Source organism: Glycine soja, chromosome 11, assembly GCF_004193775.1.
Source record: "Glycine soja cultivar W05 chromosome 11, ASM419377v2, whole genome shotgun sequence".
NCBI classification, from domain to species: Eukaryota; Viridiplantae; Streptophyta; class Magnoliopsida; order Fabales; family Fabaceae; genus Glycine; species Glycine soja.
This window is the reverse complement of record NC_041012.1, coordinates 17,214,612-17,229,323: the sequence shown is the minus strand read 5'-3', so window position 1 is coordinate 17,229,323 and position 14,712 is coordinate 17,214,612. Positions and strand designations below refer to the sequence as shown.

The 14,712-nt window shown below is 31.1% G+C and overlaps 1 protein-coding gene across 1 annotated transcript; it reads left to right on the top strand.

Moving 5' to 3' along the window:
* The first annotated feature begins 10,861 nt into the window (after positions 1 to 10,861).
* LOC114376719 lies at positions 10,862 to 11,227 on the top strand. The gene has a single exon (XM_028334963.1). The coding sequence runs from the start codon at positions 10,862 to 10,864 to the stop codon at positions 11,225 to 11,227; it is 366 nt and encodes a 121-aa protein (XP_028190764.1).
* Positions 11,228 to 14,712: the final 3,485 nt, after the last annotated feature.

The following is a 14,712-nucleotide window of genomic DNA, read 5'->3' as shown; positions in this document are numbered from 1 at the left end:
ATTAAAATATTTTTAAAAATAGGACTCTAATTGAATCTTAGTAGTGATGTCATTTAGTTGGGAAATTGGCCCAATTGTACCTTTTCTTCTCTCTCTTTTTTGTTTTTTTATTAGGCCCAAGTGATCCAATATTTTAAAATAGTTTATTCTTTTCTGCATTGAGCTGAAAGTGTCCATTCATTTGTGTTTTTCTCTCTCTCTAATCATTGGTCTTGAGCTGGTTCAAATTCGAAATGCATTATTTATTTATATAAAATAGAAAACAATATATTTTAATAATTATGAAAAAATTGAGTGTTCAATAAATAGAGGTTAATCCAATATGCAACTTTTAGTATTTGGCAAAATTTTAGTGATTCAAAACAATTTTTGTGTTCTGTATCATTTTAGTCTATTAGCTTATATCAACAAAAGTTGATCTAGTTGATAAAAAAAAAAAACTTATTTCAGAAGAAGTGAGTTCAACTCTCATTGGGTATATGTTTTGATTAAAATTGTGAGAGCTTAAAAGTAATTTTGAGATAGAAGTAATATTTTCTTCTTCTTTATTTGGTGTATTAGAATATGTTATTGTGTATTAAAATTTACAAAGTATTTTCCAAACTTCAATCGAAACATAACCTATTGAGGTGAGGATCTCCTGATAGGTAATCTAACTCCCAGCTAAAAAAATAAGAAATATCTCATATTCTCTCTAAAAAAACGTCGCTAGTAGAAAAGGTTTCACAATATCAAAAACTCCATGTCATAAGAAAATCGAAATAAACATTACTTTCTTAATTCAAAAGGTATACAACCTGTACAAAAAATACTTAAAAAAACCAATTTTAAGAAATTTGTATGTAACCGAACTTACTAACGGGAAACGGACTTTTATGATCGTTGCTGCAAAGTATGTATGATCTATTTGCGCGTCTCTCTTTTTTATAAAGAATCGCAAAATTTCATTAAATAAAGACTCTGTTGCTTTGTTTTTAAAATCATTTTTTATTATATATACGTTTTATTACAAAATTAATATGTGAGATTAACTTTGAGGTTCTAATTATTTTAGTAGTTTAAAATTAGAAATAATTTTATTTAACTAAAAAAAATAGATGGTCCAAACATCAACTAGAAAGTTAGCTCCAACGAGTAGCCCCACTTTGAACTACGTAGCCATCCCATCATGAAACAGATGCTTATTTTCTTCCATTGCACCGTAAACAATAAAAATGCATCTAAAGAAATCTACTAATGCAGCATCGAAGCATATACACAAGCATCAAATTCCACTTTCATGGCTACCATTTTTGCATTTGGGTACGCCATATATGGCCTCTTTTAATTTTTAATGTTTATTTGTAGTCGGGGTTTCACTTTTTTTGCCGCGTTCTTTGCCACTTATTTTTCTTTATTTGACCATAACAAATCTAATTATTATATTCGTACAATAATAAATATGTATAACAATCCATATACATAAAAGAGAGAAATATAAGATACATTATGGAGAAAGAAAAAAAAAGGTATTATATAAGTTATTGCATAATTTTATCATACAAATATAATATAATATCTGTCCTGTATATTCTCTCTCTTTTTTTCTCTCAATAATTAGGGAAACTTCCACGTCTATGTCCCACCAAATTTAGGTCTATTTGTTTAGCAATGGAAACATTCTTAAATATGTGCAAAATTGGATTTGCTAAATGGAAATGGTACTAATTCAGCTTAGAATAAATTCCGTATCAACCAATAGCGGATAATAATTAAATCAAGACGCACTTTCGAAACCTTTTTCTTTTTGTATTTTTGTTTTTGGTTGTCAGATGCACTTTTGTTTTAGCTTATGATATTGTATATTCTCCTTATTAAAATAAAAAATTATCCTTCTGGACGATCCTAAAAGCACATTTATACACGGAATAGAAAGTTGAATAACATAAATTGTTATTTTTTTATAATTGAAAAACATAATTATATTTTACCTTCTAAAATGTACACCGATCACCTACAATAAAATGCTACGAATACACTATTAGAAAATATGGATTTAACATCATTTTTTGACAAAATCGATGTGAACATAAATATGGTGACATAATTGTAAATAATGTGTATTTGTTAACATCGATTTTCTAAAAATCCGATGTTAATGAACTGAAGTTAATATCGGTTCTTGAAAAACCAATGTTAACATTACTTCGTTAACATCGGTTTTTCAAGAACTGATGTTAACTTCAGTTAATTAAGATTTGGTTTTCAAAAAACTGATGTTAATGTATGATAAGTTAACATCGGTTTCTTCCAGAAAACCTTCCAGAAAACCAATGTTAAGGTTAACATCATTTGATTAACATCGGTTTTGTATTGAAAACCGATGTTGGACTTACATTTAAAAATATTAGAACGCGAGCCCTATTTTGCTCGCACTCTCTTTTTTTTCGTCTAAGGTTCTTCTTCGCGACTATATCTCTCTGTCTCTGCAACCTTATCGAGACATTGACAACCCGCCACTTTTCACAACTCTGTCTTAGGTACTTTTTGCAACTCTGTCTCAGGTATTTCTGATAATGAATGTAGCAAACAATGCCCCAGTGAGAGGGGCTAGCGCTAGCTAGATAGGGTTGTGTTGCTGAGCTTGTAGATTTTGTGCATGTTTATAACTTGCTTTCTGGGGATTGATTTATTTGGGGAAATTTCTGGGGTTTCTTTGAGCCTTGATGATAAGTGTATGTATATTGGAATTTGGGACGGAACTTATGCAAGCTTGCTTCAGTATAATAGGAAGCACCAATATAAATATCTTGATGCCTACTATTAATATATAGCATTGACCATACATGAAACTAGCTAGAGAGAACAAAAACTGCTGATAATAGTACACTCCATAGGTAGTCATGTTGTGTAAACCACTACTACAAGAAAACACTTTAAATTATAGTATTAGATAGTAATTTCTGTGGTTGTGTTGATCATGCTTGCCCTCACATGACTAACAGGTGCCCTCACTTTAAATTGCCAATTGGTTGGTGCCACATTGAAGCTTGTCACAATTCTGCCATCACTGGTGGTGACTTGAAAAGAGAGGGATTGTCCATTGAGGTATAAGTTGCTCTACGAATTTTGCCCCCAATTCATCAACATGGGTTGCCACCCAATTTTGGACCCTTTGATGGACACTGAATTCACATCACCAACTCCACCCACATTGGTGATCAAAACTAGGTTGAAGTATGAGTGGCCATTGATTGTGAACCTTATTTCTCCCCTTTTTCACACAAGGAACCCTGCCATCATCACCAAAAGTATAGTTTAGTTTTGTAGTAGTTAACCATATGAAAATTGAAAATTTGAATTCTTTAGTGAGAAGTCTATGATTCACTTACCAATATTAAATCAGCATAACAGTAGAGTCCAATTCTATTTTAAGCACTTTGTTTACTTCTCGTGGCCTTTGGAAAACATGGTCAACTGAATGGCCAATCTTTTAATTTCGATTCATGGTTATCAATAGCAGTGTTTTCACAATGTAGTGTTGCATTGCAGCCATTCCCTGCTACAGAAACTACATCACCAGAAGGTTATTGTGTCGTGTGTCTTACCCATAATCATGCTTAAAATCGTGGCAATTCACAGTTGTTGCAGCCACTGCTAAATAAGGGGTGAAAAAAGTCTTTGCCCCTTGCCCAATCTTTTGGGATTATTTTCATGATTTCATCCCTTTTTTCATAAGAACAACATTCAAAACCTTCTTTGAAGCTTTATTCACACAACATACACTACTCTCTCACCTGTTTCAATAAGAACCACCCAGACCAAGTGTTTGCCAAAACATACCTACTTCTCGATTTTGCACAAAATGTTATGTTGATAGTTTGCACATCCTTTACTGCCAATTCTCACAAAAAGTCTTCTGAGAAGTGACAAAAAGGTACATCCCTTTCTCTGACTCTATTTGGTCACTCACACTTTTTTCTTTTCTAAATCCTCATTCTGTTGTACTTGCTCACCACTATACCCTATCTTCATTGGTCAAAGATCTGAGTCTTCTAACTTTTTTTAACTTCATTGGTTACCCTTGACACAATTCTTATATCATCCACTTGGAGGCTTAAATTTATTTGACTTAAGACTTATTGTTACTAACTTGTGTGAATATTGTATAGCTTAAGAATTTGACTTTTGATTATATAACTTTCACTTTGTGTAACTTTTTATATTTGAGTGTTTATATAAGGGTAATATAAATTATAAAGCGCCAAATAATATGTTTTTTAAATAAAAAACTGGTTGAGAATTTAGTCTATAATGTTCCTCCAATTGCCTTGGCAATGTATCCTTAGTTATGCAATAAATGAAGACAAACAGTCTAAGCATAGTGTGGTTAAGATTTTGATTTTGAACTCATCAATGTTGAAGCAAAATTGGAACTGCATAATCCCTTAAAAATTGCCACTTCTGTTCTTTCCTTTTGTTTTACCCTACAATCTACAAGTCTGCTAGCAAATTTGAGGTCAAGTCTTACAACAAGTGATTCATCATTTTAAACTATTTTAGAAAAAAATCTTAAATTGATGACACATTGTTTGATCATTTAGAATAAAGCAAAGGATATTATGGAAAGCCAATCATGTCTTCCAATTCACTTGAATATATGAAAGCAGAATTAGTGAGATAATATCAAATAACTTGTATTTCCATTCAGGATCCTGTTAGTGGGGGTGCACATTGTGCATTGGCACCCTACTAAAGTAAGAAGCTAGGGAAGTGTGATTTCAAAGCTTATCAAGTACTCTCCTTCTCCTTATTGGGATTAAGGATTATCTTTATCACTAATCAATATCATATTAACATGTACATTACATGTGTGCAAGCATCAGCCAGAAGGGGAGTTCTGAATGTTCATCTTGATGAGCAGAACCAAAGGGTGCTTTTGCGTGGGAAGGCTGTTAAAGTGATGAAAGGGTATGTTCTGGTCTAGTCCTGTTCTTAGCATTGTAGATTATATTATTGCATCAAAGTATGTTTCAGATGACTAGAATTGTAATTGAAATTCTAAAGTGTTACGATACTTTATTTTATCACATAAAATAGGCAACCTCCGAGCATTATGTGTTTTAGTGTTTGATGTCCACAAACATGGTATAATAATAATACTTGTTGATTTGAATAAGATGGTCAGGTCAATGCTTCTTTAGTTTGCAGAGTGATAATCATGCACATGAATATATCAGAGTGAAAGGAATCAATTTGAGTGGTGGACAAAAGCAAATATGGTATAATAATAATACTTGTTGATTTGAATAAGAAGGTCAGGTCAGTGCTTCTTTAGCAAGAGAAAAAAATACTGAGACAATAGTAAATTGACTAAATGCTGGTTTTTGAATTCTTTAGTGAGAAGTCTTTGATTCACTCACCAATATTAGATCAGCATAACAGTAGAGTCCAATCCTGTGAGGCTATAGCTGTAAACAATATAATCTGTAGCAAAACAATATAGTTTTGGTAACATAGTACCTTAAAGAGATGGGATCTTGTATGAGCATCCAATGCACTGAAGGGATCATCAAACAGATATATATCACAACCATGGTATAGGGCACGGGCTATTTGCACTATTTGCTTCTGTCCACCACTCAAATTGATTCCCTTCTCTCTGATAGTGGTTTGATCACCAAATGCTAGAACCTCAAGGTCTTTTGTCAAGGAACATGCTCCTAGCACCTTATCATACAATTCAAACACCATAACAAAAGGAATTTCCCTCAATTTTGTATTGTTGTGCACTTGCACAAGTTCATATTCCAAACAACATCCGTCTCTTCATCACCACACATCAAGTCAGAAAAAATAGTACAATTACCGCTTAAGACCCATATATTCATGTGCATGATTATCACCCTATAGAAATATGCTACATAATAGAACATTTATTTTTAAAAAATAATAGAATTATAGAACATCTATACATAATTTACCATGCCAAAATTTAAATTGTGGAAATTTTTTATTTGAATTTCTTTGACTGTGTTTATTGCAATGTATGTGTATTTCCCTCATGTTCCTCAATATCTGACTTTTAATTGAAATATTTAATTTGTAGGCACTATTTGTGTTAGTGCTTGCATCGTCATCACAACATTCATTGTTCGACATTATAATGATCATCATCACAAGTACGAAAGTTTTTCATCAACTTTTGATGTTCATTTTTGTTATCAATGCTTTTGTACATTGTTGTGTGTGTTTAATGACCAATGCATCAAATATACAAGTTTTGTTCATCATGAGTGAACCTTAGATTCCTGTTTGAGATTGAATATAATGATTCTTGCGGATAGTTTGCATTAATCATTGTATTCAATCTTAAATTGTCTGTTTGGACAGTTTAGGAGACTTATATTTTTATGGTAGATTCATGTGTTAAGGTTAACATTATTTTGTTTAATTTGATAAAATTTCGGTACAATGCATTTCTAGTTGTTCTCTGAGTGCATACTTGATTATCGAGAAATTAATGTCACCGATTTCATGTTATGCGAAATGTTGCTGAAATTTTATCAAATTTAATAAAATAGAATAACCTTGACGTATGAAGCTACCATAAAAAAAATGTCTTCCTGAATGGGATAGGGCCACACCAATAATGAAAAAGTGAGATTTTCATGCATCGAATAACTTTGTTAGTATGACAGAGTTATTATTTGGATGGATCGAAGTTGGATGAACGAAAGTCAAATGAGCTCTGCATATGAGGAAGGTGTCGAAGAGTTCTTGCAATTTGCTTCCGAAAGAAGTCGATCGGATGAGGACGAAATTTTTTTTATCCTTGTATAAACTGTTTGAACGGGAGACGACATACGGGAGCATATGTTGTGTGATGGGATTAAGAAGAATTATACAATGTGGATATGGCATGGTGAATTGACAGACATGCAGAGTGGGTCCCAATCTGAACCGTTTGATGTAGAAATGGGAGATCGCTTAGAGGATATGATTCGTGACCTTAGACAATAGTCTTTTCTGCAAGCACATGCCCCTATGTGTGATACATTGCAAACTGATTCAAAGAAACCTTTGTATCTGAGGTGCAAGAATTCCTTGACGTTGTTGTCAACGGTGTTAAGTCTGGTTAATGTGAAGGCCAGATATGAGTGGAGTGCCAAAAGCTTTAGTTCACTGCTTCAAGTAGTGCATGATATGCTTCCAAAGGAAAACACGTTGCCTAAAAATTACTATCAGGCCAAGAAGATACTGTGTCCGATGGGTATGGAATATCAGAAGATTCATGCTTGCCCGAATGATTGCATACTGTACCAATGGGCATGGATTGTTGTTAAAGTAAGTCATTTAAACAATGCTTCTAGTTATATTTTAAAATTGTGTAGACTAATTTGTACTTAACATTGAATATCTAAATTACATAATGTATTTAGTGTAAAAGACAAAAAGGAAGCACTCAGTGTGGGTATTACGTCATGCACTGGATGTCAACTATGATCTTAAGAAGTTTCAAGAATAATTAGGAAATGGTAATTGTTTGATTCAAACTAATTTCATTTTGTTATGATTGGTATTATATTATTAACTTATATTTTATTATATCATGCAATATTTCAATTATGCTAAACCATTGGAACCAGAGAGATTGAAGGCGTTTCGCATCCAGTGGGCAAAATATTATTTGAAAGTTAAAAATGAAACAATTAGGAAGTGTTTGGTTTGGTTGTTTTCTGTTTTCATTTTCACTAAAAATAGAAAATGGTGATGGAAATGTGTTTGGTTGGATTTCTGTTTTCATTTTCAGTAAAAATATTTTTCCAAACGAACCAAAAACTGAAAATAATAAAATCTCATTTTCAGTGTTTTCAGTTGAAACCAGGAACCTCATTTTGGGTAAAATGAAAATGCGGTGGCAATGAATGTAATTTTAAGCAAATCTAAAAATACATTTTCTTTTGAAAACGCATTTTCAATGTTTTGATTTCTTGAAAGTAGAAAACAAGAAGCCAAATCAAACATATTTTTAGAATTCTAATCTTTTGAAAATGAAAACAGTTTTCAGAAAATGAAAATAGGAAATGAAAATAGAAAAGGAAAATGCAAACTAAACACACCTTAAAAGTTTTTAGGCAATTTTGTAATTGTAGTTTAGTTACTTTACAATTTTTTACAATTCATGTCTCCTTAACATTAAATATTTTTTTAATTCATAGTAAATAATAAATTTATGATGGAATTTCTAAAAAAAAAAATTTGTTTCAAAATAGAATGAAAATTATATTCTATGATTCTACTTTTAAAATTTGCAGATTAATTTTGGGGTTATTAAAAAAATAGACAGCATATTAAAAAAATCCTAAAAAATAACATTGGTTTTAATAAATAAAAAATCAATGTTGTTTATTATATTAACATCGGTTCTTTTAAAATTTGATGTCAAGCTTTATCAATAACATCGGTTTTTAATAAAAACTGATGTTGCTGGTAATAAAATAACATCATTTTTTTAAAAATCGATGTTGTTTTATTACCAGCAACATCGATTTGTACAAAAACCGATGTTAATATAGACATACAACAGATGTTGTCTTCATATAATTTTTTTTTATTAAAAATCGATGTTGATATGAATATATATTACTTTTTTATAATTCTTATTATATAACATTGGTTATTTAAATAATCGATGTTGTAATTTTATACTAACATCGGTTTTGAAAAATCAATGTTAACGATATTACTTTTAATGTTGATACTTTTAACATCGATTAATAATCGATGTTAAAAGTCTTTAATAATCGATGTTGAAACTCTATTTTTTAGTAGTGATAATAATATTGTCAAAGCAAAGAGGCTACAAACAAAATTAATTATTCAAAGTAGTCATGTCATCAATTTTAATAAAGAGTGGTGTGGATGCATCATTCATCTAAAAGTTCACAAGCATATGTTTACTTTTACTTAAAAAATCTCCAAAATAAGTCTAATTGTGTGCGTTTAATTTAATTTATTTTCAAGGAATGCTTATTTTTATATTCTATTTGTAAAAAAAATAATGATTATCTATGCGAAGAAATTCTAACCAATTAACTATGCGCCTAATGCTTGAATTTGACTAAAAAATAATGTTTAAATGCTAAAAGTTTGAAGAACTATTTATCTGACACTGATTTATAAATTCGTAACTATGTTTTTGCTCTAAAGTAACTTTCATAAACTTTCAATCTTTTTTTTTTAAGAAATAGACGTTCAATCTTAAAAATATAACTTTTTAAAACGACACCACCAAATCTAACTTATATTTATTAAAGACTTTTAGAATATTTGATTGGCCTCTAATTTACGATTCATATTACATCTCATATCAATCAATGTACCTTAGACTCACCAAAAAAAAATGTACCTTAGACTAATTAGTGAGCCTTGGACTACGTACACCTTGGACTTTTGGACTAATAAATACACCTTAGACCAATTCTAAGATGTTTAAGGCAGCCTCACCCCATCTAACAAGACTCGTATAAACACACATTACAAGAACAATCTTACTCTGTTTAAGAGGTAATAATATCTACTCACAAAAGTTAGTAACCGTCATTAGCCTTAAAGTCAATCATCTAGCCGGAGAAACCTCCACATTTGAGTGTGGGTCAAACATCTAAATTTGACCTTAGATTTCATATTATAAGTTTTGGATCAGTGCCTGTGAGAAACAATGAATGTATTCCCACCTGTACCTCTTTCAGTTATCAAGCTTTTGCCTTTTTCACTACAATAAATAATCAAATTCGCAATGACTTTTCTGAGCCACAATTAAATTGTTGACAAAGATAAATATTTGATAGTGACATTTGATTGTTGTTAGGACAATTTTTTTATTTTGTCAAGAATAATTTTGTAGGAAAAATTATACTTGTTTTAGCAACAAAATTTATCACTACGAAAAGAGTTTTTCTATTCTAATGATATTTACTATCGCGGCAGACAATACTACTTAATGTCAACAATGATTATTATCGTTATGAAAAGTTAAAATCATTATATGATCCCAAAACATCACAAATTTATCACTAATCCAACAATTGCCTCCGTAATAAGGGCTTAACTACCTTTATTCCTAATACTCCAATAGTCTCCAAAGCCATATTTCCACATACTCCAGGGGCATGGGGGAGCCAAGTCACAAAAGGACCCTACACCCACATTGTGAATACAAAAAGGGTTAATGTGTACTCAAAAAGATTGAATACTTCAAAAACAATTTTGAATCCCCTAGAAAACTTTTTTTAAAAACAGATTGCAAAACACTCCAGTCTTTCATTTTTAATGGATCGTTAATAATTGTCTTTGAGGTTACAATAGGATATTTTGAATATAATCTTAAGTCTTAACGTATAACTCAAAATTCTAATGCAATTTCAATGTATGATGACACAAACTTATGCATATATGTCTATCTAATAATTATATGATATGTAATATGTGGTCAATTGAAATAATGTAGTAATTGTATGATAGTAAATTTGGTACAAGATAAGAGCCAATTTTACATATTTCTTTATGTTACAGTTTAGCACTTATCTTTTTCTTGCTTTTGACACTTGTTTGACCTTAATTTTGTTAATAATTTATCCTTAATTTTGTTAATAATTTGTCCTGTAGAATTAGGAAGTTGTCATTTAGTTAGCTTTTTCATAAAACTGCATATCCTAATAACCAGCCACCACTTCTTATCTTTTTCCTTCGTGCAATCACCACTGTCGCCTCCATTTTTCATACCAACTCTGCCTCCATGCTCTGCAACCATGCAACTAAGTCCCGCACCATTACTGGCTCCACTTTCTATGGCGACAGTGCCTCCATGCCCATGCCGATGCAACAATGCCAAGCACCCATGCTTGCTCCTCACCTTGCCACCAACAGCAAGCACCACGTGCCTCATGCGTTGTCCTCTGTCTTCAACCAACTCGGTCACGCTCGTGCCGTTGTTTCCCGCGACAACCTCTTAAGTGTTGTTGTTCATTATGGTCATGCAATGGCTCCTCATGACAAGCTTTTGGAAAATAGAGACATGACACTGTTTAAGATGGGAGTTGAGTCATATGGGTCTGCCATGGTCGCACGCAAGCGCCAACCAGGTGCTTTTGCACTATGGACAACTGCTAAACAAAGTGAGTTTCATCGGGACAGACCTTGGGATCCTGGTATTATTTTTGGAAGCCATGGTTTGAAGCCCTAACACCTTGAGGACAATGTGTTTTTGATGGGCCAAGAAATGTTAGGAATTAGGAACCAAGCTCTAAACGTGCCACTCAGAACATGCACCAACAACCCAAATGCAGGAGCAACCCACCCAAGCACTTGAAGGATTACATCTAACCGAATCTATTAGAAGCGCTGAGTTGGCAGGTCCTTATTGGTGGAAGGAACCATGATGTATGCTGCTTGTCTCCATCTTCTTTGTCGCGCCATGCATTCTGTTATTTCATGTCTATACTTTATGTTATTCCATTTCGTGTATTCCTTATCTCAGCATTCTTGTATGATGCTTATAAATACCACCTAGTATGTAATGAAAAGACAACAAATGAATTAGAAAATCTCTTTTTTCTCCCTTTCTTTTTTTGGGAGGTCCCTGATCCTCGAATTCTAGGATTATCCTTTGCTATGTTCATAACATTTCATGTATTCCTTATCTCAACATTCTTGTATGATACTTATTAATACCACCTAGTATGTAATGAAGAGGCAGCAGATGAATAAGAAAGATATTTTCTTATTCATCTGCTGCCTCTTCATTACATACTAGGTGGTATTAATAAGTATCATACAAGAATGCTAAGATAAGGAATGCACGAATTGGAATAACAAAAAGTATAGACATGAAATAACATAATGCATGGCGCGACAAAGAAGATAGAGACAAGCATCAGACAACATGGTTCCTTCCACCAATAAGGACCTGCCAACTCAGTGCTTCTAACAGTTCGGTTAGATGTAATCCACCAAGTGCTTAGGTGGGTTTCTCCTGCGTTTGGGTTGTTGGTGCATGTTCTGAGTGGCACGTTTAGAGCTTGGTTCCTAATTCCTAACAACTTTAGTCTTAATTTTCAGGAAAATAAGAAGAAAAAGAAGTCATTCTTGAGGAGATTAGAGAATACAGATACTTAGCGCAAGAAAGTCACACTTAATGTCAATTTTCAAGATAACTAATATGAAAAGTATGATCCATGTTTATTCCACATATTATTTGTAAGTCTGTAACAATTTGAGTCTCAATCATATTATCTATAATTGGTGGCAACAACCTGCATTTAACAAAAAAATATATTCATAGAATTAAATGAATGACTTAAAAGGAAATTTTTACAAATTTCATTGATGAATTACAAAGAAGTTATCTTGGAGGACTGTAATTAATAAGCGTTAATATTTGAAATACCAAAGTATGAATCATATGATTGTGAAGGTTTCACAAATCATAATCAATTATGGTTAGAAAAAGAAATAAAGATAAATAAAAAATAAAATAATATTTATAAATAAATAAAATAACTAATAAAATATATTTTTATCTTATTCTTCACGTATATTCTTTTTTTATTAAGTTATTGGTCTGACAGGTACTGGGATTGATCATCAACCAAATTGATAAATACTCTACACTAATATCATGGTAATTCAAAACATATCCTTAATTTTTTTCCTTCAAAAATTGCTCTAGTGACTATTTAATTGATCGAAATAAAATATAAAAATATCAGTAGACTTAGTTACATTTTTATATTTTTTTTAGCTTGACATTTTTAATCCAAACTTCATAAGAGTCCAAAACTTGACGTAAGAACCGGAATTGGAATTGGTACGTAAGTGAATATGATAAAATAATATACATCACAATCGCAAAACTTTTAGTTTAAATGTATTATATTATAATATGAATATGATAATATATCTTGGCCGTTTGACCTTTTCTTGACCAAAAAAAAAGGACGATAATGTAAATTTATTTATTTTTAAATTAAAATATAGATGATTTAATTATACATGGAATTAAATTAATTTCAAAACATTAATAAAATGATATCATACTACATTTATCGCAAAGTCTCCAAGCTTCCTACTTTTGATATTCTTCAAACCGTTTCCAAGTATGATGAGGAATTGGATTGCTTAATTACTATTCAGAAGTTTTGTAATTTGTTTTAGGATTATCCGTGCATTTCGTCTTCACTGAGTTAACAAAATTAATTTCAAAGGTCAAAATTAGAGCGTTTAAAAAATATAAAGAACGCCTAAAAAATATAAAGAATTTTTTTTTAATTAAAGTCAAGAACAAAATCTAAAATTTAAATATTTTCATGGACCAACATTATCTTTTGTTTATGTTGTCTTAAAAGTGGTGTAAGAACATGAAGATGAAAGTATGGTAACTTTAGTATGATTTTTAGGTGGTCATTCAAAAATTGAGGATTGAACATCTTTTTCATTATTTTATCATAAATATAAATATGAAAAAGTTTTTTTTACTTCTTTATTTCTTAATTATAGATTTTCCATTAACAAATTATCGATTTTTCATTTTTTATTTTTTAAAATGTGTCATATTTTAACCTAATTTTTAACTTGATCAATACCATCTAATAGTGAGGTCCAATCAATAAATGACACATCATCTCTCCCCTTCCTCTTTTTATATCATACATGTATGATGCGTTGATTAATCTTATTTAAGTTGGATAAAATTATTATTAGAGAAAAATTCTCCTTTTAAGTATTTAATTTTGCTGAATATTCATAATTTAAACTCAGTTATAAGTTGAGTTAAAATCTTTTCCTAATTAAAACTAACATTTAATATTATACCCGCACAGGGATAAATAGGTCATCTTCTTTCCTAGCTTGCTTCTTTCTCCAAGTCCATTTCTTCTAATAACCTATCAAAGATATTTTGACGCTCAAGTCAATTCCTGGACGAAAGTAATAAACAAGTGTTTAATTCAATGAACAATGTCTTATCTTACTTCAATATTTTCCTTGTTATTTATGCATATCTTCGTGGACTTTGGACCTTATGGGCCTTTGTACATTATTACCATATTAGGTAATTCTTACATAATTGTGATTACTGATCTTGTAACCGTCTTAAAAGTCTTGTGATAACCTTATCTTATTACTCTTAATTATGTTTTACTCATTCTGGACTGTTCGAGAACTCGATTTGGTTGAGTACCTAGATGCTTTTAGAAGGGATACATTATATATGAGATATTTGGATATTCAGCTAGATCTAGATCGAGTACGTGAATACCTATTATAAGAAAATATGCACGGTATGGTATTCAGATATTTGGCCTAGCCAAGTATTCTAATATTACATATGGTCATGAATCCTGTATACAATGGTTCTCTAATATTTGGCATGTATGCCTACTTGAACACTTGTGCTTTGATTCTTCAATCTTGAGAATGCTTTAAGTATTTAAGTACTTGGTCAAATCGAATACTTGATGTATTATCACAAGGTCATCATGCTTCAATGACTTAAGGGTATATCCGATACTTGGCTTATCCAAATGGTATAAAATATTATTTGTCCATAAACAAAAATTAGGTTAAATTAGTTTTTTTCTCTAATTTATTATTTAGATTTAATTTGATCCTTTATTTTTTTTGGTTTGATTTTATCTTCTAATTTTTAAAGTCAATTCAATTTAGTCATTC

What these genes read in the sequence shown, in the direction of transcription:
- LOC114376719 (XM_028334963.1), top strand. Translation starts at nt 10,862, where the DNA reads ATGCAACAATGCCAAGCACCCATGCTTGCTCCTCACCTTGCCACCAAC.